The following is a 25,343-nucleotide window of genomic DNA, read 5'->3' on the forward strand; positions in this document are numbered from 1 at the left end:
ACAGAGAACACATCCTGTTCTCTTTTTTGGCTTAATGCACTCTCCTTACTTGCTGCTGTTTTCCCACAATAAACTAAGACTTTTGTCTTTGCTTGGGCTTTTTCACCTCTCTGTGCCAGTTCCATGGCAGACATGAACATGTGAAAGAATTTTTTGTGGTCGCACTATGGAGATTTCAGAAAGGCTGAGAAGGTCGCTGGTTAAGCAAGATGACTGACCGTCCACGGGAAGTGTGTACAAGGAGCGTGACCAAGGTGGAGGTGGCGGGACACACACAGTTGAGAGCCAACATGGCGTACTTGAACTCCTCCTCACACACAACATGATCTGAAAAGGAACAAATAATGTTGAGTGAGGCAGTCCAAGAGGTAGAAGTTATATTATGTTACACAGGAAACACTTTCTGGCTGAGAGTTAGATGATTGCTACCACTCTCTTATCAGTCCGTTAAGTATGAAGTTAATTAGATCTGAGAGTCAATTAGCTTAGCATGAGATCAATAAAGTTTATCTCATGTTTTCTTAAAGTCCACTTAAAAACATGTTTTTCTTCTTTTTCCTGCAGTTGGATGTTTGAGCTTCATTTCGCAGAATGATTTATGTGCAGAGTTTGACACTATAAGGATGTTTTCACAATAATCTGCTGAAAGTGGAAAGTTTCTCTGAGCTAAAAGAACATCTGATTTTACATCCTGGTCCAGTCTGCAACTTATGAAAGTGTGATGTAAAAACTTGAAGCCATCAGTGCACATGCACTGAGAATGGACTTTACAGAAACTTTAATTTTTTTCTGAAAAATCACACACACATTATTTTTCCCAGCAGACTATTTGCATGTCTTAATACATGTCTGGAGGGGATCTTTATTATAGACTTGCTCTCTCCAAAGTTATAATGCTAATTAACACAATATGTCTCATTTGTTAAAATGTAAATTTATGACAAGCTGAGGTGACAATGTTAAGTTCTGAACTATTTCTTGATGACAGTGGCCTGCTGCAGTGATTTCACATGTGAGTCCACTAGTTGCCTAGCGACAAGAAAGTCACTGAGAAAGTTGCAGCACCCAACTCCCCCAGTAAAACCGAACATTTCTGCTTTTGAATCAAATTTAACAAACAAAATATAACCTATAAAGTAGTGACCTTTTGAGATTGTTACCTTCAGATAGGGGCTGGCTAGTTGCTTCCCTGTTTCCAGTCTTTATGCTAAGCTAAACTAACTAATATATATATTTACTCCTGCTAATTTTTGGTCATTCATAGCTACATTAATATATTGTCACCTGTTAAGTTCATAAAGCAAACTTATTAGCAAGCAGTTACATATTTACACATCCAGCAAACTTGGAGCAACATTAGCAGTAGCATTCATTTGGAGTCATGTTTCTGGTCACCTGATGAATGTAAGTCCAATATTTGCTTTCCTGCTAATTGTTTTTGTCTCCACCAACTCTGCTCAAATGCTCAAGTTCACCAGCTAGTTGCTAACTATGTCAGTGTGCCTATGGTGCTGGGCATGTAGCGGTTGTGGTAGCCAAAAAAAGTTACAGGCTGGAAAACCAAAAACTAAAAACTAAAAGATGCTAAAAGACTTGACTTGAGCTGACGGGATTTTCAGAGTAGGTCATAATTCTCATAATACTGCACATCTAACTCACCTGCAAATTTTACATGGAACTTATTTTCGGGTTTGAGTATCTGGACATAAAGGGGGCAATTTGGAGCAAAGTCCTTCACTGCCCAGGCTCTCAGGATGGTCTGATGGTCCTAAAGGGGGAAACATAACATAATACATTTTCACCCTTGCATTTTCTAATTAACCGCCTTTAATTAATTAGTAATTGTCTTCATGACTGACAGCATTAATGACTTGTGTTTCTGTAAACAAATGACTGATCAGCTCATAACTGACAAAGAGTTATGGCAGAGTTCATACACTGTTCTTCTTCTTACCGCAGCCATACGATCCACCTCATTGCGGCTGCTTAAAATGAAACAAGCCTCTGCGTCATCCATTCTGCAGCACCAAGACAGGTTAACAAATGAGAGAACAAAGTCAAAATTCATTAAAAATTAAGGGAAATTTCTCAAATGCAAAAAAAAGCAGAGGAAAAAAATTACGAAACCCTGACAGAAAAGAGTCAGCCAAAATTCGACTGAATGGCCCTTTGACCAGTCAGAAGAGATAACAACATCTTTTGATTCAATATTTAATTTAACATTCCCTACAGACAAACACACACAGATAAACTTGAAATGCTCTGCACTGTAGGCTATATGTGCTGTGAATGTGGAACTGTTTTTGCATATGATTAACACAGCCAGGAGAGTGCAGAATGCAAAACAAGTGTGGGTGGATTTGAAACGGTGCCAGATGCAGGATGTAAGCTCGACACACACCCAGTCCTCTACTTCTAATTGCTCTATCAGAACCCTGCCAAATGTATACAGTGAAGTTATATAACCGATTTCATCAAAGTAATACTTTGATGTTTGGTGTAAGATTTTCCCTACCTAATGGTAAAACTGTTAATATGACTATGTGTTTTGACATGCTATTTCATGTCTGTTTTCTGTTTTTGTTGTTTTAGTATCGATCTTGTATACATTTCTGGGACTCACAAGATACAGATTAAAAAAACAATAATCAAGAGAGAGATCCTGATTTTTAGTTTCCCCCCTGGTAGCAATGCAGAGTTTCTGATTATTGCTAGTAATGTGTACACTAATGGTGAGTAAACTGATCTGTGTGTATAAAATCAATTGGATTTACCCTTTAAGCCTGATTTGCACGCCAGTGATTAATGCTACAAAAATAAATTTGACTTGACATACAGATTGACAGCAGATTTTTCAAACCTTTCATCAGTGTTAAGATTTTCCACGTAGTCTCATTCATAACACTTTCATGACTTAAAATTACCGGAGACAGATCATGTTTTCTTTCATCAGAAAAAAGTTTTTCATTTAACAGCTGAGTCTCAAAAGACATGGGTATAACTTGAATGAATAATTACAATGTGGTATGAGCATGCGGCAGCACAATCGCTCTGACAAGCCTATTTATGAGAAAAGAATGAAAGAATAAAGAAAGGAATTAGAGAATATATAGAGATCCATATCCCACTGATGGTTTGCCGCACTTACTTATACTGCATAAAACCTTACCTGCATAAAATGCAAAATATAAAATGTTATGCATCCACTGTAGACAATTTGAGACAAAACTTTCTTTATCTTTCTAAAGCATCAGGAATATCTACATAATGCCCTCAACTAAACATCTCATACTCGATCCTCCTCCCCAGAAAAGATGCAGACACAGACTAATCACTAAGATCCGTAATCCCTGCCAGTAGGCTGATTGGTAATGGAGACATCAGTATTCGATCATTTGTTTCACCTTTAATTATAGCAATCATAGCAATTAGACAAATCAGTGTAATTTCTCAGAACAGCTGGATTTGCGTGGTTAAGATCTTTGCCACACGGGATTTCAGCAATTCTTTCAGCAACAAGACTCTGTCTGTCAGAAAGGCTAGGCACAGCAGTGCTTTGAGCTAAATACTAATGTCAACAACACAATGACAACATGTTGATGTTTAACAGGTATAATTTTTACCATGCTCACCATAGTTCAGCATGTTAACATTTGCTAATTAACACTAAACACAAAGCTGAAGCTGAAGGAAATGTCATTAATTTTGCAGATATTTGACCTTAAACCATATTGGACCAATTCAATTTTTGATGATGGCACTAGATGAAAAGGGAAGGGAAGCTGTTGCAATTTATTCTGATTGATTCATAAACTGTCTGTACTAAATTAAATTAGAATCCATCCGACATTTCACAAATTTTAACCTGTTGGTGGTGCTAGAATAAAAGTCAGACAATAACTAAAGACAGTGGGATACACAGCCTTATTCATATATAATAATTTTTCTAAATGTATTTCTAATCCAAATGGCCATTGTGTTATTGTATCTGGTGGAATTCATGATCATCTTTTGATACTAGCAAATGTATATGGACCACATTTTGATGATAAACAGCTCTATTAGAAATTTACGTTCTCACTTCTGGACGTAGTCTCACCACCCCATTATAAGAAGTGCTGGATATGATAACTCTTCCTCTATCAGAATCTTTTAGAGTGATTCACAAATTTTTTGATCAGTAAGTATCACTACAGCTGTTCTCATATTGATTTATTTCTGGTAAACATCTTCTTCTGTGGACCCATTGTACTGTAATCTCTGACCATGCTGTGATCTCAATGGGCATTTCACTGCCAGGCCATTAAAACCACAATGCTATCAGATGTTGATGTCTTCAATGATCAAATCAAGCTTTTGTTAATTTCATTTCCTACTTTGGAGACAATAAACTATTGGCAAAAGTACTGGACCTTCGCTTAGAGTCAGTTTTACCATCCATTATTTCAACAGACCAAACAGGAGTTACTAAAAATAGACATTTATTTTGTAACCTAAAGTTCCTCCACTCAATTGCCAAATAAGACTGTGGTAGCTATCGAACCATTGACCATCAGCCTCATTATGTTTATACTTGCACTCTTGCAAACTATTCTAACTCAAAGTCATGCCGCCTAATGTTAGCTACTTCTGGCCATCACATTTACGCTTCAAAAATCTTAAAAGTTAATTTGTAAAGATTATCGAAATGTGTAAACACTATAACCTTTTGCTTGCCACAGAGCTTATCTGATGGAAAAATGGCATTGGATAAGAACCAGGGTGATCCTACAAAAAGATGTCATTACTGCAACACTCTATTACGGGCATTATCAGTATTGTATTATATGCAGATGACCTCCTTTTATACATTTCAAAGCCCAGAAAGTTAATACCATATACTCTGGATATCCAATTTGAATTTCAGCATGAGTGAAGTAATATGATCATTACTACTCCAAAAATTACTATTCAAGATCTCTTTGCACGATGTTTCATATTTAATATCATATCTTTATGTTTCAGTGAATCCCTATTTTCATTGTCAAGTATTTCTGCTGAAAAGATTCCACTATATTACAGGTTATCTGAGACAAAGAATCTCTGAGGCCTTGCCTGATTTTCAACTTAAGTACTTGGTTGTTAATCTTTGCTCTACATTGTACTGGTTGTACCTTTTTCGAATCACTTGGGATGGTGAGATTCCCAATCCATATCATTAATCAACACTCTCTTTAGGGTCCTCCCTGAGACAACAGTTCTACCCATAAATTAGATCTCATTGGTTTCCTGACCTTTAGTGCCAGACGTCTGATATTGCTTTGTTGGGAGACATCTTATCCCCCCTTGATTGCATTCCCTTAATTTATAGTTATTTTTATTTTAAATATTTCTTCTCTCTGTCATTATAATTAATATGTACTTTTCACCTTTTTCCTACTTTTAATATTTTTTAAAGGGTTTCTCTGTGTGTACATGTGCATGCTTGTGTATCTGTAGATATGTGCATGTGTATAAGTATATAGATGTATATATTTTGTTGGGTTCCTGAATTTAAATTTCTCAGTGTTTAGTGGAAATATCATTTGGAAACTATTAATGTACAAAATGTTGTAGTAATTCATTCATAAGATATATTTAAAGGGATAAGTGTAACCTTTGCCCTGCTGGTGGGCCTCATCCTCTGCAGATGATACATTTCTGCACAAATTACATGGTAATGTAGTCACAGAGCCAACGTCATGCAAAAATTTGCCCCTCTCTAGTTCCAGAGATTTTAGGATCTGTCACTTACTTGGCTCTTAGCAGGTCCTGGTCTTTGAGAACAGATCCTTGCAGATAGATGACCCTTTGAGACCACAGAGGGATCTGCAGCACTCTCCGCACCTGGAGGTCCATTTCACTTGGGCACAGGATCACCACATAGTAATCCTTCAAGATTACACAAGAACCACTTTAGTATCTACTGCAGGATTCACTAAGAATCATGTAGATGATGTTAATGTCACAAAATCTGGCTATAAATTTCCTTATGTGTCTTAGTTACTGTCTTAACTGAACCACAAGAGGTATTTTCCCTTTAAATATTCTTAGAAACATACCATGCAGACTATTATTACATCCTATATGTGTACTCCAGACTATAAAAATGCTTATCTTGTGTTGTTTGGTACCTGCAGTCTGGGATGGGCGTAGAATTCATTGAGAAAATCCATGAGCAGGTCTATCTTTAGTGCGCTGACACACAGCACTACATGTTTCTCTGTCTGTGCTCTGTGGCGGCTGTAATTCCCTCCAGACTTCTGTCTCTCCATCCACAGGTACATCAACTCCTCAAACTGGCACAAAACAAGCTGAGTGAAGCTAGAACTCACACAGGAACATTCAAAAGTTACCAAACATTATTTAAACAACTTCCTACCTGCAGAGGCAGCACCACCAGAGCCACACAGATCATGATGACCACCAGTAGCTGGGAGGGCCATATGCGGGGAGTGACGTCTCCAAAGCCAACAGTGGAGAAGGTGACGATGCAGAAGTAGAAGGAATTGAAGAGGGAGAGGTTTTTGCCTGCTCGCTCCAGATGCTGTATTCCACATGTGCTGTGCAGAACAGTTTAGATAAACCACGTATACAAACATAACATCAACATTTATAACTAAAATGTACTCTTCACTAAGAACTCTGCAACATAAAGTATAATGGAATATATTACTAAATAGTGGTTATTTAGATCATTTAATGCATTATAAAAGGAAACGTAAAGCTTTATACTCCTCCCTTAACTTCTGATCACTTTTCAGTTTCAATTTATTTTGTTTGTGATTTTTGGCCAACAAATTAACTTGATTTGATTGAACTTCATTCATTTGCTTGTTATTCTACAACACAGGGTTGCACAATGAAGTGTAAAAATATTTTTTATGGTGGAGTGCAGAAGATGAAGTGTAACCACAACCTGAGAAAATAAGCTACGCTGTAGTCTGGAGTGAACATTATTATTATGCTTTAATTCCTTCCTTTACCTATAATCTCTTGATAAAATAGATTAAAACAACTCCATGGGTTTGCACAAATGTTTCTATTCAATTATGTATTCCCTTTATTTTCATTTACATGCCCATTATTTACAAAAAAGAAAACTATGTAATGTGGTACAAATTACAGGGGAAAAGTTCTGAAACTGATACATTAATTAGTTCAATTTGTTGTGTTGACTTTAGCATTGATTTTGAGCAAGGCATTTTGTTTAATTCGTTTTAAACTTAAATAAATATTTATTTTATTTATGAATAATAACTTTTTTTTAAATCAAATTATTTTATGTACATCCCACCTGCAGGTTATGCTAGCTTAGCATTTGGAATTAATTGGAAAAGTATCAACTCATCACATCCAAATTACATGATTCCTTCCTCTGGAATTGTTAGGAATTTATGGACCAAGTTTTTACCAACATTTACCAATTTTCTATCTTGCTTTTATGATGCTGAGATTGTTGTATGCCTAATCGCTATCTGATACGGGCTAATTACTGTGCTACAGATATCATAGAAATGTTTCCTATGTATCCAATATCATTCACAAGCTCTGCAACCTACAGCTTAAAATACACATTTCTTATTGGTGTTGATACATGAAACATTACACACTTAATATTAGACAAAACACCAGCACAGAGTTGAACTAAATAATCAAACAAAAGTATTCTGGGCATCCAGTCCTGTTCATTTAAATATATACTTAGAGAGGTTAGAAGCAGCCTCACCCAGTGAAGACCAGGCAGAGCAGGGTGCAGATGAGAATGAGGACCTGGTTGAACATGGCTGAGTTGGTCCTCTGGATTGCTCTGTGGACATCATTCTACCCAAAAACAACAGCATACTTTAACATTTAAACCTAAAAACTCAAATGTGCTCATATAAAAGAAAGATAATCAACTTGTATCTATCAAATGTTTTCTCTGATCATCCATGTCAGTTCTTTTATGGAATCACTCACATCATTAGTTTAGCTATTTATTGCAAATGGGGCTGGCATAATGGTTCTACTCTGGGTGCCTCCTGCTGCAGCAATACAGCTGAACAGAATGAAGTACAGAACAACATGATAAAATGTAGACAGGCTTGCAAATTATCTCCCAGTGAAAGCCCTCCAGGGCGCACACAATCAGAGCACAACCAAAGTTGGAGAAGGATGTGTTGTTGCAGCCTCAGTACAAATGGCTGTGAACATGAAGGCTGGTATAAATCAGTGCAGAAATGTAATGGTTGTGATAGACTTGCTGTCAGCAGACACAGCATAGTCTGACTCAGAGCTTCTTGCCTTAACAAAGTCATTACAGTGTTGATTAAAAACAAATCATTAACAGAAACAATTAACTTAATGCCTTTGTTTACTCACAATCATGTTCTCCAAAGCACACTTGGCCAGCCAGCAGTTGAGAAACACAGGAATGAAGATGTTCCTTATTGAGGGCCAGAAGATCTGAGGAGAATGTGAGACATTCAAACTCACTGGATAACATTTCACAGTTATATATTCACCTTTGTGCTCCAATAACAGTTGAGCAGGCCTCAGTCAACTTTCTCCTTTCCTGTATTTAGATATGCTACGTGCTAGGCTAATCTATGTTTGAATGACAGCTACATTTTGAAGATGGTTAAAAGACGCAACATATGTAGTCACATTTTCAGTCTTTTAATGTTAGCCAAAATGTTAGCTAACGAACTAACTAATGATTGATATAAATTAGCTAGCTAGATAGCTAGTGTTTTGCTAACATTAAAATGTGACAATATATATCTATATGTCGCTTTTATCTTTTAACATCTTCAAAAATTGGTTGTCTTTTCGACATAGATGAACCAAACACATAGTATAAAGTGAAGATAAGTTGACCGAGGCTCGCTCTTATTGTATAAGATGACTCACAGTACTTACGTTCCTTATTCTTTTTTTTTGTGATCAATTATTTTTTATTTTCAAAAGAGAAGGGCATGACACAATCCAAAGACAGTAAAACAAGTAGTATCCACTTCCCTCTACCCACCCCTCCAGAATACCCCCAGAATATACCAATATACGTTCCTTATTCTTGAAGGCTAACATTGTAAAAAAAAAAAAAAAAAAAAACTGAGTTAATAAGTTAACACGTGGTTTACCAGTTTGAGAGTTAAAATAATGAGTGTTTCAGCGTTGTTTTACCGTTATGATGAAGGGAACTGTGTTGATCATCTCCAAAAGAAAGGACACCTGAAATATCTGCTCCCAAATGTTCCCCTAAAATCAAAAACATGCACAGACTTTTTAACAGTTTTACCTGTAAGCACACAATAGACAGTGAGTCACTGCACAGATACATTCCTTAATTGTAGTCTGTCACTTTTCATGACCACTTAATCCTTCACCTCAACCAGATCCTGTAATTATCGTCAATCCTTAATGTAGCTGTGACAAATGACTTGGACTAATTACGCCACTTAAGGACTGTCAATCTCACAGACTGTAAGTGACTAAATGCACAGACTGTATTCAGTAATCATACTGATGTGCTTGAGGTCTTTATTTTGTGCATCTTACCTTGTAACTCAGATACATCAATAACATAGTCTCCAGGAAACTAATGATGGCCACAATCACCTGTGCAAACCAAAAACAGGAAATAATAAACACAAAAAAAAAAAACTTCAGTTTATAAAATATTGGTTTATTTAAATGATTTTATTATTTTGCTCTGTGTAAATTCTGTTGCGACTCACTTGAATGGCCCAAACAGGAACCTTCCTATCCACCCAGAAGATCAACTCCCTGTGAAACAGAGAATACAACTATTTTATTAACAATTAACTAATTGAACATAAATAATACACGATATAAAAATAAGACCTGTAGATGACCACGCTGTTATTATATCTTTAGATGGGCAATCGAGATAATATATATCTAATGCCTAACATTGCCCCACATAATAAAAACAGTGCTCTCATAAGGTTAATAAGGCGCAGGTAATTAGCTGAAAGAACACACATAGAATATTACTCATACTCGAGGCTACATAGTAATTTTCTACTAATTTGACCACATTAACTGCTGCCTTACCAGTTAATTTCTCTGTCCTGCACTGATCCATTCCACTGGCAGTCAACGCTGCAGGATAGAGATGACAGTGGGGAAAAGAGAACAAAATGATACAGAATGAAAAGTTAATGAATGTACTGTGTTATGCACATCAGTGTAACTATAACTTCTTCTAACTTCTTTTATGTCAAACACAGATAAAACTGAAATGCTTATTGTTGGGCCAGTCAAATGAATTAACTGTTTCAATGTATCCTTTGTACAGTATGTTAGTTCTTCTGTTGCTTTTACAGTTCTTTGTGTGTTAGGCAGTAGTGGAAAGAAACTAAATATGTTTACTCAAGTAATGTATATGTATATAAGTACAGATTTGAGGTACTTGTACTTCCTGTATGTCCACTTTCTACCACCACTACGTTACAGAGGGAAGTATTGTACTTTTTACTGTAATTATTGACCAACTTTAGTTACTAGTTACTCTACAAATTCATGTTTCCACAAAAGACACGTTGAAACAATTGATTAACAGAAAATGTATTTCTTATTTTCTTCATTCATTTTTCATGCAAAAACATTTCATGGTTCCAGCTTCTAAAATGTGAGTATTTGCTTTTATATATATATATATATATATATATAAACAATCAATCAAATAATTGAACAAATAATCAGCAGATTAATCCATAATAAAAATAATCAGCAGTCAAAAAATACAAAATAGTTCAAATGAGTTCCACTTCAACCAACTACAACAGAAAAATCCTGCATTTATGTTAATGCAGGCTAATGCAATAATAATAATACTTGTATATATTGAGTACTTTTTAATAATCTAAGTGCACCTTCCTGATTATACTTACATACTTTTTAATTTTCAATGCAAAAGTTTTACCTGCAATGTAGTGTCAAACACAGGAGTACAGTTTCAGTGTAAGACTAATTCCACCGAGATGCACCACAGGAAGTCATTCCTGCCTGTGGCCATCAAACTCTTCAACTCCTCCCTCAGAGTGTCAGACACTCATTAAACCGGTGCCTGTAATGTTCTCTGGTAAATGTGCAATATTCGGATTAATGAGCAATATTCTGGCTTATTCGCTTATTCTTAAGGATGTTAACATATTAACATTATCAGTGCTATTTTGTTATTACACTTATATTGATCATGTAGCATACACTTACTTCTACCTCTGTATATTGTGTTATAATGTATATACTTAGACTTTTATTATATTTTACTGTTTCTGTTTTATTTTAATTTTATATGTATATACGGATATATACATTTCTATATTTATTTCTAGATATACTGTTAGACATTGTAACATAATTATTATTTCTATTCTTTAACATTGTGTGAGCACCTTGAGCTGCTGTAACTGAAAAAATACTCTCCCCAGGGGATCAATAAAGTATTTCTGTTTCTGATTCTATCAGCGTGATAGTAATACTTCTTCCACAACTGATGGTGGGACACTTCCATGTAATAATGTGTTATCATAAAACTTGACTTGAGTTGTTCTCTCTGTGTGAACAAACCATTTGTTGTTGCCACTGGGAGCGTTTTGCTGTCCTGCGCTGTGACTGGCACTGGCACCCTGAGCGGGGTTGTCTGTCGCCACTCGGATGATGTACAGCAGGCAGGTGAGCAGCTTCAGGGAGAAGTTGAACACACGAATCCTAAGACCTAAAGGCGAGAGAAGGAGCCATTTTCCAAACAAATACTCACCACAAACACCACTACAGCAGTACTGGATAATGGGATTTATGAATAACTCATAAGCAACATCAGCGTGTGTAGATTTACAGTGTGGAATTCTCTTTAAATCTGTGGTTACTAAGCAAGAAATGTGTGGGATTCTCAAGTACTGTTGTTTTCTATATCCTGGTCTCATTAGGTTTGAATTTGTGGGTATTGCTTTTATTGTGTTGACCTTTAATGCACCCTTTCAATTACACAACATGTAATGTAAGAAGATGAGCTGCACCATGCACTTACTTGATCTTTGGTTTTTGATAAAGAAAAGCTTAAGACGCTCCTTGAAGGTGTTTTCATTCACATAAAACTCTACCTGCACCCTAACGGGAAGAGAAAGAGAGAAGAAACACAAGAATCAGCAGCACAAACAGAAGAAGCAACGCAGATGGGGTTTTTTTCTATGCGGTTTTTAAAGCATCACATTTTGCACAGTATGAATATTCATAATGTTGTTTTTCTCCCGAGGAGGGTTTGGTAATTGTCTCTGATTTGGTTCCCAATTACGAGACAGGGTATCTATAGGACAAGCAGCTCAAACCAAAGGAGAAGAGCAGCTGTCACGGTATGAAGGATCAATTCATCCAGAATTAAAATCAAAATAGAAAATTGTACATATTCATTATTATTATTTCAGTACCCAGGATAATTGGGTCATAATTAAATGAAAAAGTAAATTAAATATAATATGTATATTTTGAAATAGCATGTTTTCTCTGTTCAGACCAAATCCCCTCATGTACAACTTGATAAGACAGAGTGTGAAATGGTAAATGCAGAAAGAAAACAATATTTTTTAAAGGTTCTATGTAACTTGCAGAAAACTGTTAATAGCGACACCGTTGGCTATTAAGTGAACTGTAGTAAATGAACACTGAATGCTGGAAAATAAATTATTAGTTATACACCTTGGGTTCGTACAATTACATAATTTATTGTTGACTAAACTCAACATCATTTTTTATATTACATAAGTTTGTAATGTTATCATGGATCAGGTTAGCTGGTCAAGTAATTTTGCAAGTTAATAACATATATATTGTGTTATATAGTGTTTTGGTAGTAATAACATTAGCCAGAAAGCTAGAATTTGCCAGCCAGCTGCAATCCCGCCGTGCCGAATAACATTATGCCCACCAGGCCGCTGCAGCAGCCAACAAAGTAACCTGCGAACAGCAGTCAATTTACCAGCCAGATCAGCCCCGGGGAAGTCTGGATGGATTAGCTGACGTTGTCCACTCAACAGAATTTTGATAAATTAGCTAGCTAGCAGTTTGTCCTGTTGGTTGACATTAGCAGACTCCATTTATAAGCTAATTTTAGCTAGAGCTGCACAGTGTTGATATGTCTGTGGTTGAAAAGCGGAGGGAAAATTTCACATCCTTTGAATTTTCTGTCCCAAAACCTTTTCATATAAATCAGGCTGATTTCTATAAAGGAAGATATAGAAAAAAAGACACCTCATAACGTATGACGCACTTTTTTGTTGACAAAATGTTAAAACATTTGTTTATTCAGTGTGTAATAGATACACATTCATACAACTGGATGATGTAAGAACCACTTTAGGTTACAACAATGATAAATAAAAAATTTGTTCACTTTATTCCATATATAATTTTTTGTCAAAGCCACAGGGAGCCACTGCAGATGGTTACATAGACAATGGTTCCCTGTGTTTGTATTAAAGAGGTGTAGCACTTTAAATCTGACTCACATAATAAAACAATTTTAATCTTAACCAGGTTTTGGAACCGTTTCAGCATTAATGCATCACAACTTTCTCTGTGCTGGTGCCCTACCGCATGCAGCCGATGCCCTTTTTATCTCATGTTTTGCCCCTGCCCTTCAGACAGTCCACCACTGCCTTCAGGGGTAGCTTTTTGTGAGTAAAAAAAATATGCCCTTTTCCAAATCTATAAACAAAATTATATAAGTGTGAAACAATAGTACATGCTGGATGTTAATTTGTGAGACAAAGCACAGCAGGAGAAACAGACAGAGAGAAGAAGCAGAACTCATACAGCAGATTGCTTGGCAACACACAGATGTAATGTATAATGTTCACAGTGCTGCCTTCAGGAGAGAGCGCAGACTGGGAAAAATGAAGAGACAGTGCAAGTATAAGAGAGATTAGTAGAATTTGAGGACAGCTGAAGGTTTGTGAGGCTGTGCTGTTGTGGTAGTAATCCCAGATTTTGGCCTGTGGCTGAGAGGTTCACAGTAGGTAGGAAAAAGCAGTGTGGGTTGTTGGACGCCCCGACATCTCTTCGGTGTGCACTGCAACATCATTGTACACCCCTAAAATAGGCCGTACGGCGATAAAACTATACCACAGAGTGCAGGAAACCCTTCAGATGTGAAACAATGAAATCTTCTCCAATGAGCTCTGAAAACAGCTGTCACATCTGGGCAACAGCAGGGCAGAGATGAGCTCTGGCGGTAAAGGCACTTCAACTGAGAGTCCTACAGATTGCTCTCCGTCTGTCTGTCTGTCTGTCTGTCTGTCTATCTTTGTGTCTCACCCTTCCACCCACTCACACGCACATAATGGTGCAAGTAATGACCCATAATCAGCTCCTGTTGAGCACACAATTACTAACTGAAGTGGTCTGACATTAGTCATACTGCGGTGTCACATCGGAGTTTCAGGCAATAAGACGTGCAGCTCTGGGAGTAATCAAATCTTTTAAAACAACTAATTGCGGCTGAGCAAGTTCTGCAAGTACAATCAGCTCTGAAACAGGCCTGCTTTTATCAAATCCGTTCATCCCCGAGGTGTTCATCACTAACAAAAAGATCTGTTGCTCTGAATACAGAAAGTTAAAATAAAAAATTAAAGCACACACACACACACATACAGGCACCATATCAAATATAGCTGAAACAATTAGCCAATTAGTCAATTAGTTAATTAACAGAATGATTTATGTGCTTCTTCACACAAAAATTAGCTACTGTGATGAAGTTCCAGCTGCTCAATTGTGATGCTTTTCTTTGTCTTATGTAATAATAAACAAGCAAGCAATGAGAAAATAAAGTTGCAGTCCTAAATTATGAAACTCTTTTCTCTTGTGTCTTTAATAAATCCATTATTATAATTATTATTATTACTATTATATTAGAGCTAATTGGCAAATTTATAAAAACGATTAAACTAGCAATAATGTAAAATAATAGTAATAATAATAATAAGATAAAAATCACTGTGGCTCTAAAATTCGAATATATTTTTTTTTATGTTAATATATTAATCTTATATATTATATATATATATTAATATATATTAATACGTAATTTGTCCAGCTAATAAACACTTTAAATTGCTGTTAAAACATTAGTTGATTAGTTGACAGACATTAAAAATATATATTTATTTATTTTATTTTTTTAAATAAATTGATGTTATTTCTTTAGCAAAAAGAATAACATTTTGGCTTTGGATTTTGTAATATTTATCGCACAAAACAAGTCAATTCTAAAAATCAACTTGGAAATCGTGAGAGGCAGAAAATAATATAGCGATGGCTAAAGACAATCGTTGGTTACTTAATATCACACCCGTTGTGTTGATGAATTAAAATAAACTTTCAGGTTCTTACAACTATATAAAAAAATTAAAAAAAATAAACACGAAGGCATTTCTGTGCATCTCAGCAGTTTTTAGGCGCGCTTATCAAATTGGTCTGAGGGAGCTCCCGTTGTTTGCCTCCTCCATCTGCAAATGAATTGCACAAGTGCGAACTGTCTCAGTTGAAAAATAAAAATGAACAATAACAATAAAAAAACAACAACTTCCCATTCCCATTCAGCACATGCAACTCCTCTCCACTGACATTAGGACATCATGCGCACTTATGAGGAACACCTCTCTGCTCCATGTGGCCCTACCTCTGCCCGACATCAGGGTCCGACCTCCAGGTGCCCACGGACGGGCTGACCCAGGTTGGGATGATGATCTTCGGATCCATTGTCCATTGACACCTGTAGCTGCGTCGTGCAGTCAGTCTTAATTCCTATACAGTATAAAAGCTTGTTGACCAACGCTCCCTCCCCGCAGCTCTAAAACAACACAGCACTAACTGTGTTTGTCGGAACACCAATTATTTTTACGCTTTAAAGAAAATTTAAAAAAAAACGTAACAAGAATTTAAAAAAAAAATCTGAGACAAAGCAGTGCTTGATTAGTCATTTAATTAAAGGGATGAAGAGCTTATTGGAATATTTTTAGAAATGTATACAATCTCTCTCTCTTTCTTTTTCTCTCGTGCGCGGGCCTGTTGCCACAGCAACGTTGCTATGACTGGAATAACCCTAACTGATGCTGTTGCAGCATGTCCCCTCCTTGTAGCAGCACTGCAGCTCCTCACAAAGCTGTAAACATTCCCTGAGACACACTGGAGGAACGAATCAGTCGCACATAAACACTGATTTGTCTTTTAAATCTTCTTTATGTATTATCTGTTTGTTTTTTTGCATCATTGGCTCCAGTGTGTCAGTATTTAGTGAGACTAAGCCCTCATGACTTACAGCCTACAAAGCCGAAAGGCATGTGCCGTCTGTCTTTCTGTTTTGCCCTTCTGTCAAGAGAAAGCAACAAGAGGCGGGCGGCGGTCGAGCTCTCTCTGCTCGGTTGATGTGAAAGGTTTTGGCAACACAAATGACAGACGACAGCAACAAAAGATGCTTTTTTCCTTTTTGGATTTGAGTAGAAAATACAGACAAGAAGAGAATCAAGAACAATGTACGATGCTCTGCTCTCTCTGTCTCACTCTCTCTCTCTCTCTCTCTCTGCTGTCCCTCCCACCTTTTTGTCTTCTCCTAATTTGAAGAGTCTGAAGTAGTAATTTATAGATGACCTCCTCCATGAGTCAGTGCTTTTGCAAATACCAGAAGAGGCCACTCCACTTGAACTCCCTTTCGCCCACACTAGTACTGTAACGCCACTCATTGTGGCTTTCCAAGTTACATGAGAAGACCCTCACACTATAACTCATGCCTGTTAAATATGTGACATTTTCACTTAAGTGTTCCACATTTGTACATCGCTAAGTTTAGCTTGCAGTGACGTCACTCAGGTGGAAATACAGACAACATGTAAAATGAAAGGAGAAAAAGAAGAATGTACAAAGGAGGGAGGTGGGACTGAGAGAAAGACTACAGCTTCCATTAAGGCTGACAGGTTTACAATAATGTGCATACCGTTATGTGTTTGTGTTTCTTCTCATGCGTGCCTGTCTTTGAGAAAAGGAGCATTTTGAGTGATGGACGATCCCCGGGCAGATGTGACATTTGGTATTTCACAACACAGCTGCTGCATGGACACAAGCCTGAAGACTGACCACTGAACATTTAACCTGAAGCATCACTTACCTCCAACAACACTATCTACAGGGGACAGGAGACGGGTTCATTTGCAGGGAAAGAAGAGAGTAATGATAATAACTGTCTAAACTGGAGCAGAGAATCTAGACAGCTTTATCGAGGAGAAAAGAGTAGTTGTTGCAAGGACAGCTGGGGAAAGGTCACATTTGACTGAAAGTATTGGCAGAGCTTGTTGTTTTTTCCTCGTCAAATAGATTTGTCAAATATTACAAACAGCACTCAAAGGTTTGCTGTTGCTGTAATCACATCTAAAATTAAATTTTATCATCACTCTCCCAAGGTCCATCTGGCAGAACACCAGAATATATACTGAGCAAATATCTTTAGAAAATGCATATATGAGAGTATGACTAACTGTTCTGGATTGTTGAATTTAGCTCTCTTCAGAACCGCTGCAATTACAGAAAAAGGGACACGTGTTTTTTTTTTCCAAGTTATTTTCAGACTAGAAGCAGATCTCAGAAAAAAGCACCACTACTGATCTTGTCTGTCAAGCTCAGACGCTGCAGCAGAGTACAGCACTGAATGTACAAGAGGAGAAAGTGTGCATGAGGAAAGACAGATGACAGAGGGACTGATGGTGAGATCTCATTTTAAATGTTCAACAGCATTGTGAATTAGGTCACAATGCTGTTGGAAAACATGTTTCAGTCAAACTTCTTCAAGTTTCAAATAAATTCTTGGGAGAATGTATCAAACACACACACAATCTAGTCAACTTCACAACTCACAAAAGCAGAGCGATTCAAAAACTAAGTATTTTTCAGCACCATGGACAGCACCCCAAGCTCCACAATGTTTTCTAGGCTTCATTTCCACCACTTAAACCAACAGGGTTAGAAAAAACACTTCACACTGCACTTGTATATGTTTTTGTGTATGCTAAGACTGCAGGGGATCGAAAAGGTAAACACTCTCATGCACAACAACTCTGATGTAACTTTAAAATAACTACAAACACTGTCACAAAGGTGTGTCAAGTGGGGCTTAAATGCCAATTAGGTTGTCAGCTGGTTAAAAAGAGGTCTGGCAATCAGCACTTTTGATAGGCGAAAAAGCAACATAAGATGACTAACAGAGCTGTAATGAAGTCAAATTGAATCAAAAAACCTGAAATGAAGCTGGATGAATATAATGGACAAATACTATTTGGTTACAGTCTAATATGCTGCTTTTATTAGCGGCATTTGCAATAGAGTAATTTAATGTTACAAAAGGCCTTCTCATTAAGGGTTTTCAAACTGCAACCTATGATCATAATTCTTTGCCTTTATTAATCTTTTCACAGTTTCAGCTCATTAGTAATTTGTTGGATCCTGAAGTAATTTAAATGTCTTGTTTTGATGCAAACCAACAGTCCTAAACCAAAATACTACTATTATTAGTATTAAAGAATGCTAAGAAAACTAGCAAATATTCACATTTGACAGTCTAGAAGTAATGAAATTTTGGTCATTTTTGTTGATGACTTAATTGATCAATTATTAAAGTGGTTATTTTTCTGTCAGTAGACCAGCAATTCCCAACCAGGGGTACTTGCAGTTGCTTGGGGTGCATTCAACTAATTTGAAAACACAATAGTTGGCTAAAAGTAATAAATAACTGGATCAATAGCCAAATTTAATAGAATAGTTCAATTTATAAATTACTGAAATAGCTAGTAACGTTACGGGATAAAAGGTTAAATAAGTTAGTTAAAATTCATGAATGGACATCAGCTGAAATTATTAGCTAAAAGTAAAAAGTTGAAATAACTGGCGTGGCCAATGAAGGGATGGTTGAGTTCATCGGACGAGAATGTGGGGGAATGTCTGGACTAGCTTTAAAGTATTAGAATGTTATCTATATCTGATGGTCAATATCTTGGTATGTCTCTCACAATGACACTTTTTTCACCAGAAAAACCCTCACTGCTCTCTCGCAGCTGCCTACCTGTCATCATTCTGGAAGCTCTGGTCCCCGAGCAGCAGGTCTCTGAATCGGAAGCGGGGCGGCAGCGGAGGCACCTCGCTCTCCTGCTGCTCCATCTTAAGAGTGGAGATGTCTAAGATAACCCCGCTGCTGTTGATGGTGGTCTGGAGCGGCGCTGGAGAGGAGCTGGTTGAGGGAGAGGAGAACAGTAAAGAAACAGAAGGGAGACAAAAGGGAGAAATGCAAATCTGAGGGGAGCAGGAGGGACAGGCAATGTTGAGAAGGAACAAGGAGCAGGAGAGGAGAGGAAGCAAAGAAAAGACATAGAAAAAGTACAGTTGGTGGATTGATACAGGAATGCATAAGAAAAATGCATTCCTGTATCAATCCACCAAAAGAAGATACTGTCAAAAAACAGAATTCCTAGTTTATATTCTCCACTCTGAGCTTGGTTGGTGTAATTAGGCTCTTTCACTGTATGTTTGCAGCTTGTTGTGTAACATGAGCTGTTCAAACTGAAGTCATACAGAAAATCAGCCAATTAAAGCATCACACTGTGTCTGTAAGCACACAGTTGAGCTTAATTAGTAGAAACTGAAGTACAGCTAGTAACGCTGTATGTACACAGGTATTTCTCATGATAGATCTGTCCAAGGTGTGAGCAATAAAGGATTTAGAGAGTCAATGCACACCACTTCAACCATTTATTTTGGTGTGGGAAGGTTTCAGTCAACTTACTCTTCCACATTTATCTGACTGAAAAAATAACAATAATAATCACAACCATCATCATTTGTGTAGCAGAAGTACATTTTTTGTTCTCCCCTGCCTCAATAATCATCTTATGGCCTTTCAGATTTATCTTGTGAGCCTTTTGTTGGAGCTCAACCCCTACATCTATTCCTACTTAAATTACATTAGTCTACTTATACCTCCCTATCCCGTTGATTCAACTCGTGTAATGTGAGAAACTGTAATGTACTTGTTTTGCCTAAAAGAGGTATAAAACACTAAGATCACTTGAGTAAACTGGACTTGTAACTTTGTGTTCCTGGAACGAAAGCTGAGCTTAACATTGCACGTGTGCAGTAGAGCAGCAGTACGGGAGAAGTTTCCAGAAACAGTTTGGACTGGAAACAGAACATTTTCTGAGTATAGGTTGAGAACCACTGGACTGAAATACCTGTAAACTATAAGTAGTTAAAACTAGCTCCACCTCAAAAAGCTACAGCTGTAAAACATTGCATGAGTATAACTAATAATAAAACATATAATATTTTTTCACTCCAAGGGGGCATTTTTTTGTTGAATGAGTAGGTTTACTTTTGATACTTTAAGTACATTTAGTTGATAATAGTTCTGTTTGAGTAGGATTTTAAACACAGGACATTGTTGTTTTGGTACTTTAAGGATCAGAATACTTCTTCCACCACCTGTTTCTACTAATGCTATCACTCAAAGAGAGGTAGAGAGAGAGATGGGATGACATGCAGCAAAGGGCTACAGGTCGGATTCAAACCCATGCCCACTGCAGCAAGGATTTAGTGCACATGGGGGGCCAGCGCTACCAGGTGGGCTATCCAAGTGCCCCAGATCCTGCTTTCATCTTGATATCAAATCATAAAATCTGTAGGATAGCACATCTGGTTAGCTGGATGAAGAGCACACAGCAGATGTTGAGTCAGCCTTATTCAATCAGCCTGAGTAACATGCAAAGGAGGAATGAAGTGCAATGGGATGTTACCTTTGAACCAGGATTAGAAGCAGTGCGGAGAACACTTGAAGGAATGAGATGAATGAGATGTTGAGTAAATGTTCTGATTTTATTTTTTTTATACTGTTTGGAGAATACACTGCAGATTCACTTAATAGAAGTTTTTGTCTCCAAACATCCTTCCATTAAATATTAGTCATTGCAGGGAGATGTAAGAGATGGACTTTATGATGCAAATGAAGTGTAAGTGGTTTTTGTGGGAAATCCTCTCGACTGAATGCGAGTTTTTCAGTCCCTTCCTAGAAACTAAACTTATATATTATGTAGAGAGGCGAGGCAGGCAGAGTGTAGAAAAGCCTTGAACCTCTCTTTCCTCTTTCTCTACATCACTGTAACTGTTTGCTATAGTCCTCCATTAAGCTTGTCAAACGTATTACATAATAGATGAAGGGTATATTTCCCATGTGGTTTTTGTAAAATCCATCCATCTAATTTAACCAAACAAAGCCCAATGGCAAAGATCGGATGAGAGGTTTTATGATTAGAATTTTCTTCGGTAAAAAGTAACATAAATGTTCCAAGAAGACACACAAATACAGAGACCAATACATTACAACATTATTTAACATGTGTATTATGAGATTTAGTAATGCAAACATATTTAAAGTGATCCAGGCTGTAATAGTGGAGACAGAGACAGAGACAGAGGGCAACACTGAACAGCTGAACACACAACAGTGCTGCTGACAGGTACACAGTGAGGCATGTTTACGCACGGCAACACAACTGACTGGACACAAAATATTAATTTTATTATAACAATAATATAAAGATAGATACATTTATTTTATTCTAATAAATCCCTCATCTTCTAAGCACGCCACTGACTGTGGACATAACTTTGATGTGTTGGAGTGAAGCGCCTACTAATCTCCTCATATGATACATAAAGTTTGTCTTCTTACTGCTGATGGTGCGTGTCTTTCTTACCGTGGTTTGTGGTCGTTCACGGTCCCATCATCGTTCACAAATGTCTGGTTCACGTAACATTCACTGCACATTTTGGCCGGAGATCCGGCGCTGCCGTCGGATTGGAGAGCTGCGGTGGTCGGCGTTGAGTCACCCTTGACAAAGTCTTCTTCCTGGGTTAATTGCATCGGAGGGTGATCTGCCCAAAAAGGAGTGGACACCCCGGAGAGAAAAGATGCGCTCTTTTAAAAAGCCCCGGTGATATCTCCCTGTGCGGATGCCCACCTTACCTATTCAGGTGCATCTTGGAGGTATGGAGGAGTTGGGTTTTTTTGTCAGCCTGCGCAGAAAACAAGCTGCGAGCAAAGTGACAACTGGCGAATGAACTCTTTAAATAGACAAACTGAAAGATGCAAATGAAATCATTTGGGTGTCAAAAGAAAAAAAAAACAGAGTGCAACGTGAGAGGGGAAAATAAAGTGTGAGATGCAGAGGACAGGTCTGCAGCAGTGAACATGACGGTGATGACAGCTTTCCTTGCTGAGGTATCGGTACACCTAATGACATAACTGTTGAATTATCACCCAACTCCTGATGAGGAGAGAGAGATTAGCACCATCTGCTGGAGGCTGTGGGTCTCTCAGCTTCTCTACAATGAAAATATGGGAACATATTTGGACAAAATGTAAAGTATTTTCAGCCTGATATGCAAGATAATGATGAATAAACACAAAAATGACCACAGAGATGAAGCAATGTTGTGATATAAAGGGGGGAAAATGCATTATCAGCTTCAAAATGTTATAATTTATCACATGAATACTGGATTATATTGTACAAGTGTTTTTTCTATCATTATGTCAAACGTTCTCGGATGATTTATTAAATTTTTTTAATTACATTTTATTTGTATAACGCCAATTCATAACAATGTTATCTCAGGACTCTTTTCAAATAGTGCAGGTCTACACCGTACTCCTTATACAATTATAACAGTTCCCACCATGAGCAAGAACATGTAAAAGTAAATACAAAATGGTAGAAATACTACATTACAAGTAAAGGTCCTGCATTCAAAATCCAGAAGTATTAGCAGCAACATGTACTTAAAGTATCAAAAGTAAGAGTACTCATTCTGCAGAAAGATGGCCCAGCTTTGACACAAATTACATCATTGGGTTAGTAATACTGATGTATCAGTGTGTAAGTCGCAAAAAAAAAAGGTTGGGAACTATTGGTTTAATCTTTATCAATGCTTGTATGTATCATCTGTTTTAAAATGTAAAATCTGAATCTGAAAAGTAGCTAGTAAGCTCTCAAATAAAAGTAGTAATGTAGAAAGTACAATATTTCTCTCTGAAATGTGGTGAAGCAGAAGTAGAAGGTAGCATAACATAAAAATACTACATTTACCTTAAAATTGTACTTGTACAGTACTTGAGTAAATATAGGCCTTAGTTACCTTCTACAAATACTTTGCACAAGAAACTATTTCAGCTTTATGTGCAGAATGAAACAATGTGATGAATACTAACAAATTCAGAAATTACTGTCTATACTATCTACTACTATCTACTTTCTGTTAATTTGCCTATAACTCATATCTGATGTGTTATATTTTTGCCTTTGCGTGAAACAGGACAGCAGCCATTACATAGATTGGAGATTTATTTATTAAAGTGTACTGTACCACATGGAGTCCAACCCTTGTGTGATTACAAGACAGCAACATTAGACACAAGATGATCACAGATAAAAAAATTAATATATTTCAAAAGATCTTATCTACATAACAGAAATGTCCCCTTCTGAAGGATACATTGTCTCATTTCTCCAAAATCTCTCGAAAAGGACAGTTTTTTGAAGCAGGGTCATATCCATAGTCAACCCGACGGTTTAGTCTGGTAGTGTGAGAGCATAGTGGGATATAATGGCTTCAGTTTCCTGTCAAGAAGGGGCAAAGATTCGAACTATGCCTTTAAAAACTCAATATATGAGAAGTTTTAGGTCTCTTCAGGAATGTCTTTATATCTGCCTACCTCAAGAGAGCTAAAGGAGATTCTCATAAACACACTAATCCCAGACGTCACAGATAGATGATATGTGTGTATCAGGACAGCAGGGTGAAAGGAATTCAATAGGTTGATGATGATAGGATGATTCATCGTTCAAGTATAATCTTAAAATCCCACATTCTCCCACCACTTGGTGCCTGCTGTCAGTGTTTCCCAGGTGTGTTGAGCTCAAGCAGCAGATCATCCCACCTTTCACACAGAGGAAACCCAGGAGGAGTCTCTTACTCTCTAACAGACAGCAGGGGGAAGGCACAAAGGGGCCGGCAGCATCACCGGGATTAACAGCCCTCTCTTGGGATAAGGGGTAATGCTTACGGTTCGTATTTCAGTGCAATGCCAAAGACGATGATTGCAGCACAGCCTGATATTGGTAAATATTAGAGCTGGAATCAGAAGAAACTGAGTTTAAAAAAATGTTTTGTCTCTTTGTTGTAATCCTTCAGGAGAAGGCCACAAGGACTGAACACCAGTGATGAAAATCATAAAAGCAGTGGTGGATTAAACACTGAGATCTTTTACTTAAGTAAACAAACCAATACCATGATGTATAACTACTCCATTACAAGAGTCATTGATTTAAGTCATTACAATGAAATGTACTCTATGGATTATATATATTATTATATTTTACAGGTAATTCGGTTCAGTAGTTTGGTTCAGTGGTTCCAAACCTTGGCGTCTGGCCCCTCCAAAGGGTCACACAAAGGGGTTGTGAGATCATTTGTAGGCAAGGAAATAAGAAAAAATAAAATTCTGTGACATACTTTTCTATCAGGATTTTCTTAGCTCTCTTTAATTTTTAGTGAAATATGGTGTAGTGTGATCTATTTGGGTTGTTTCAATTAAACTATCTGGAGATTTCACAGGGGAAGTCCCACCAGCTCACATCTGAGACATTACAATTGGTGCAAACTGGTTTATTCTTTAAAAAAATTGATTTTATAAGCTGAACGTGTGATCATTTAAAAAGTGTTCTGTGGTCATTTCAAAAAGTAACTAGTAACTTCTACATCAAAGTGGTGCAGTAAAAATTACAATATTACCCTCTGATATGTAGTAGAGCGACGTATAAAATAGCATAACATTTTTATACTCAAGTGCACAGTACTGCAAAACTGTACTTAAGCAGAGTACTTGAGTAAAAGTTCTTTAGTTACTTTCCACCATAGCATAAAAAACATGAGAAGGAAGAGAAGCCAAATGTCTTTCACTACGCAGCCAGAAGAAGAAATAAAATGCAAAAAAGATTGGATGTTATTTATTATTTATTTCCTTGTTTATTTGATGACGCAGACTGCAGCGAGTATTATGGAGACGTGGGAGAGGTGATATGATTCACTGGGGGTGACGGTGACTTGAGGTTGTTGAGTTTTAAGCTGGTGTGAGGTTTTAGATTGAGTCAGTTACTCTCACTGAAGTGGGAAGTCTTTTTACTGCTGGAGAGAAGTCACATCTGTGAGATTATCCCACCAGG

At 37.2% G+C, this 25,343-nt stretch overlaps 1 protein-coding gene across 2 annotated transcripts in view; it reads right to left on the reverse strand.

The window, feature by feature from the left end:
• Positions 1 to 19,286, reverse strand: part of LOC118332587 (potassium channel subfamily T member 1-like) — a 28,888-nt gene extending 9,602 nt beyond the window's left edge. For both annotated transcript variants that reach the window (XM_035667950.1, XM_035667949.1), the window contains exons 1-14: positions 19,133 to 19,286; positions 12,059 to 12,138; positions 11,637 to 11,746; positions 9,741 to 9,785; positions 9,562 to 9,621; positions 9,187 to 9,261; positions 8,383 to 8,466; positions 7,748 to 7,842; positions 6,401 to 6,581; positions 6,153 to 6,317; positions 5,774 to 5,910; positions 1,955 to 2,018; positions 1,660 to 1,768; positions 219 to 327 (exon numbers count right to left, since the gene is read on the reverse strand). In XM_035667950.1, the coding sequence (XP_035523843.1) occupies positions 219 to 327; positions 1,660 to 1,768; positions 1,955 to 2,018; positions 5,774 to 5,910; positions 6,153 to 6,317; positions 6,401 to 6,581; positions 7,748 to 7,842; positions 8,383 to 8,466; positions 9,187 to 9,261; positions 9,562 to 9,621; positions 9,741 to 9,785; positions 11,637 to 11,746; positions 12,059 to 12,138; positions 19,133 to 19,227 (1,409 nt within the window). In that variant the 5' untranslated portion in view covers positions 19,228 to 19,286. The remainder of the gene's footprint in view (positions 1 to 218; positions 328 to 1,659; positions 1,769 to 1,954; positions 2,019 to 5,773; positions 5,911 to 6,152; positions 6,318 to 6,400; positions 6,582 to 7,747; positions 7,843 to 8,382; positions 8,467 to 9,186; positions 9,262 to 9,561; positions 9,622 to 9,740; positions 9,786 to 11,636; positions 11,747 to 12,058; positions 12,139 to 19,132) is intronic.
• Positions 19,287 to 25,343: the final 6,057 nt, after the last annotated feature.

Source organism: Morone saxatilis, unplaced genomic scaffold, assembly GCF_004916995.1.
Source record: "Morone saxatilis isolate NCDOM2014 unplaced genomic scaffold, NCSU_SB_2.0 Contig21, whole genome shotgun sequence".
NCBI classification, from domain to species: Eukaryota; Metazoa; Chordata; class Actinopteri; family Moronidae; genus Morone; species Morone saxatilis.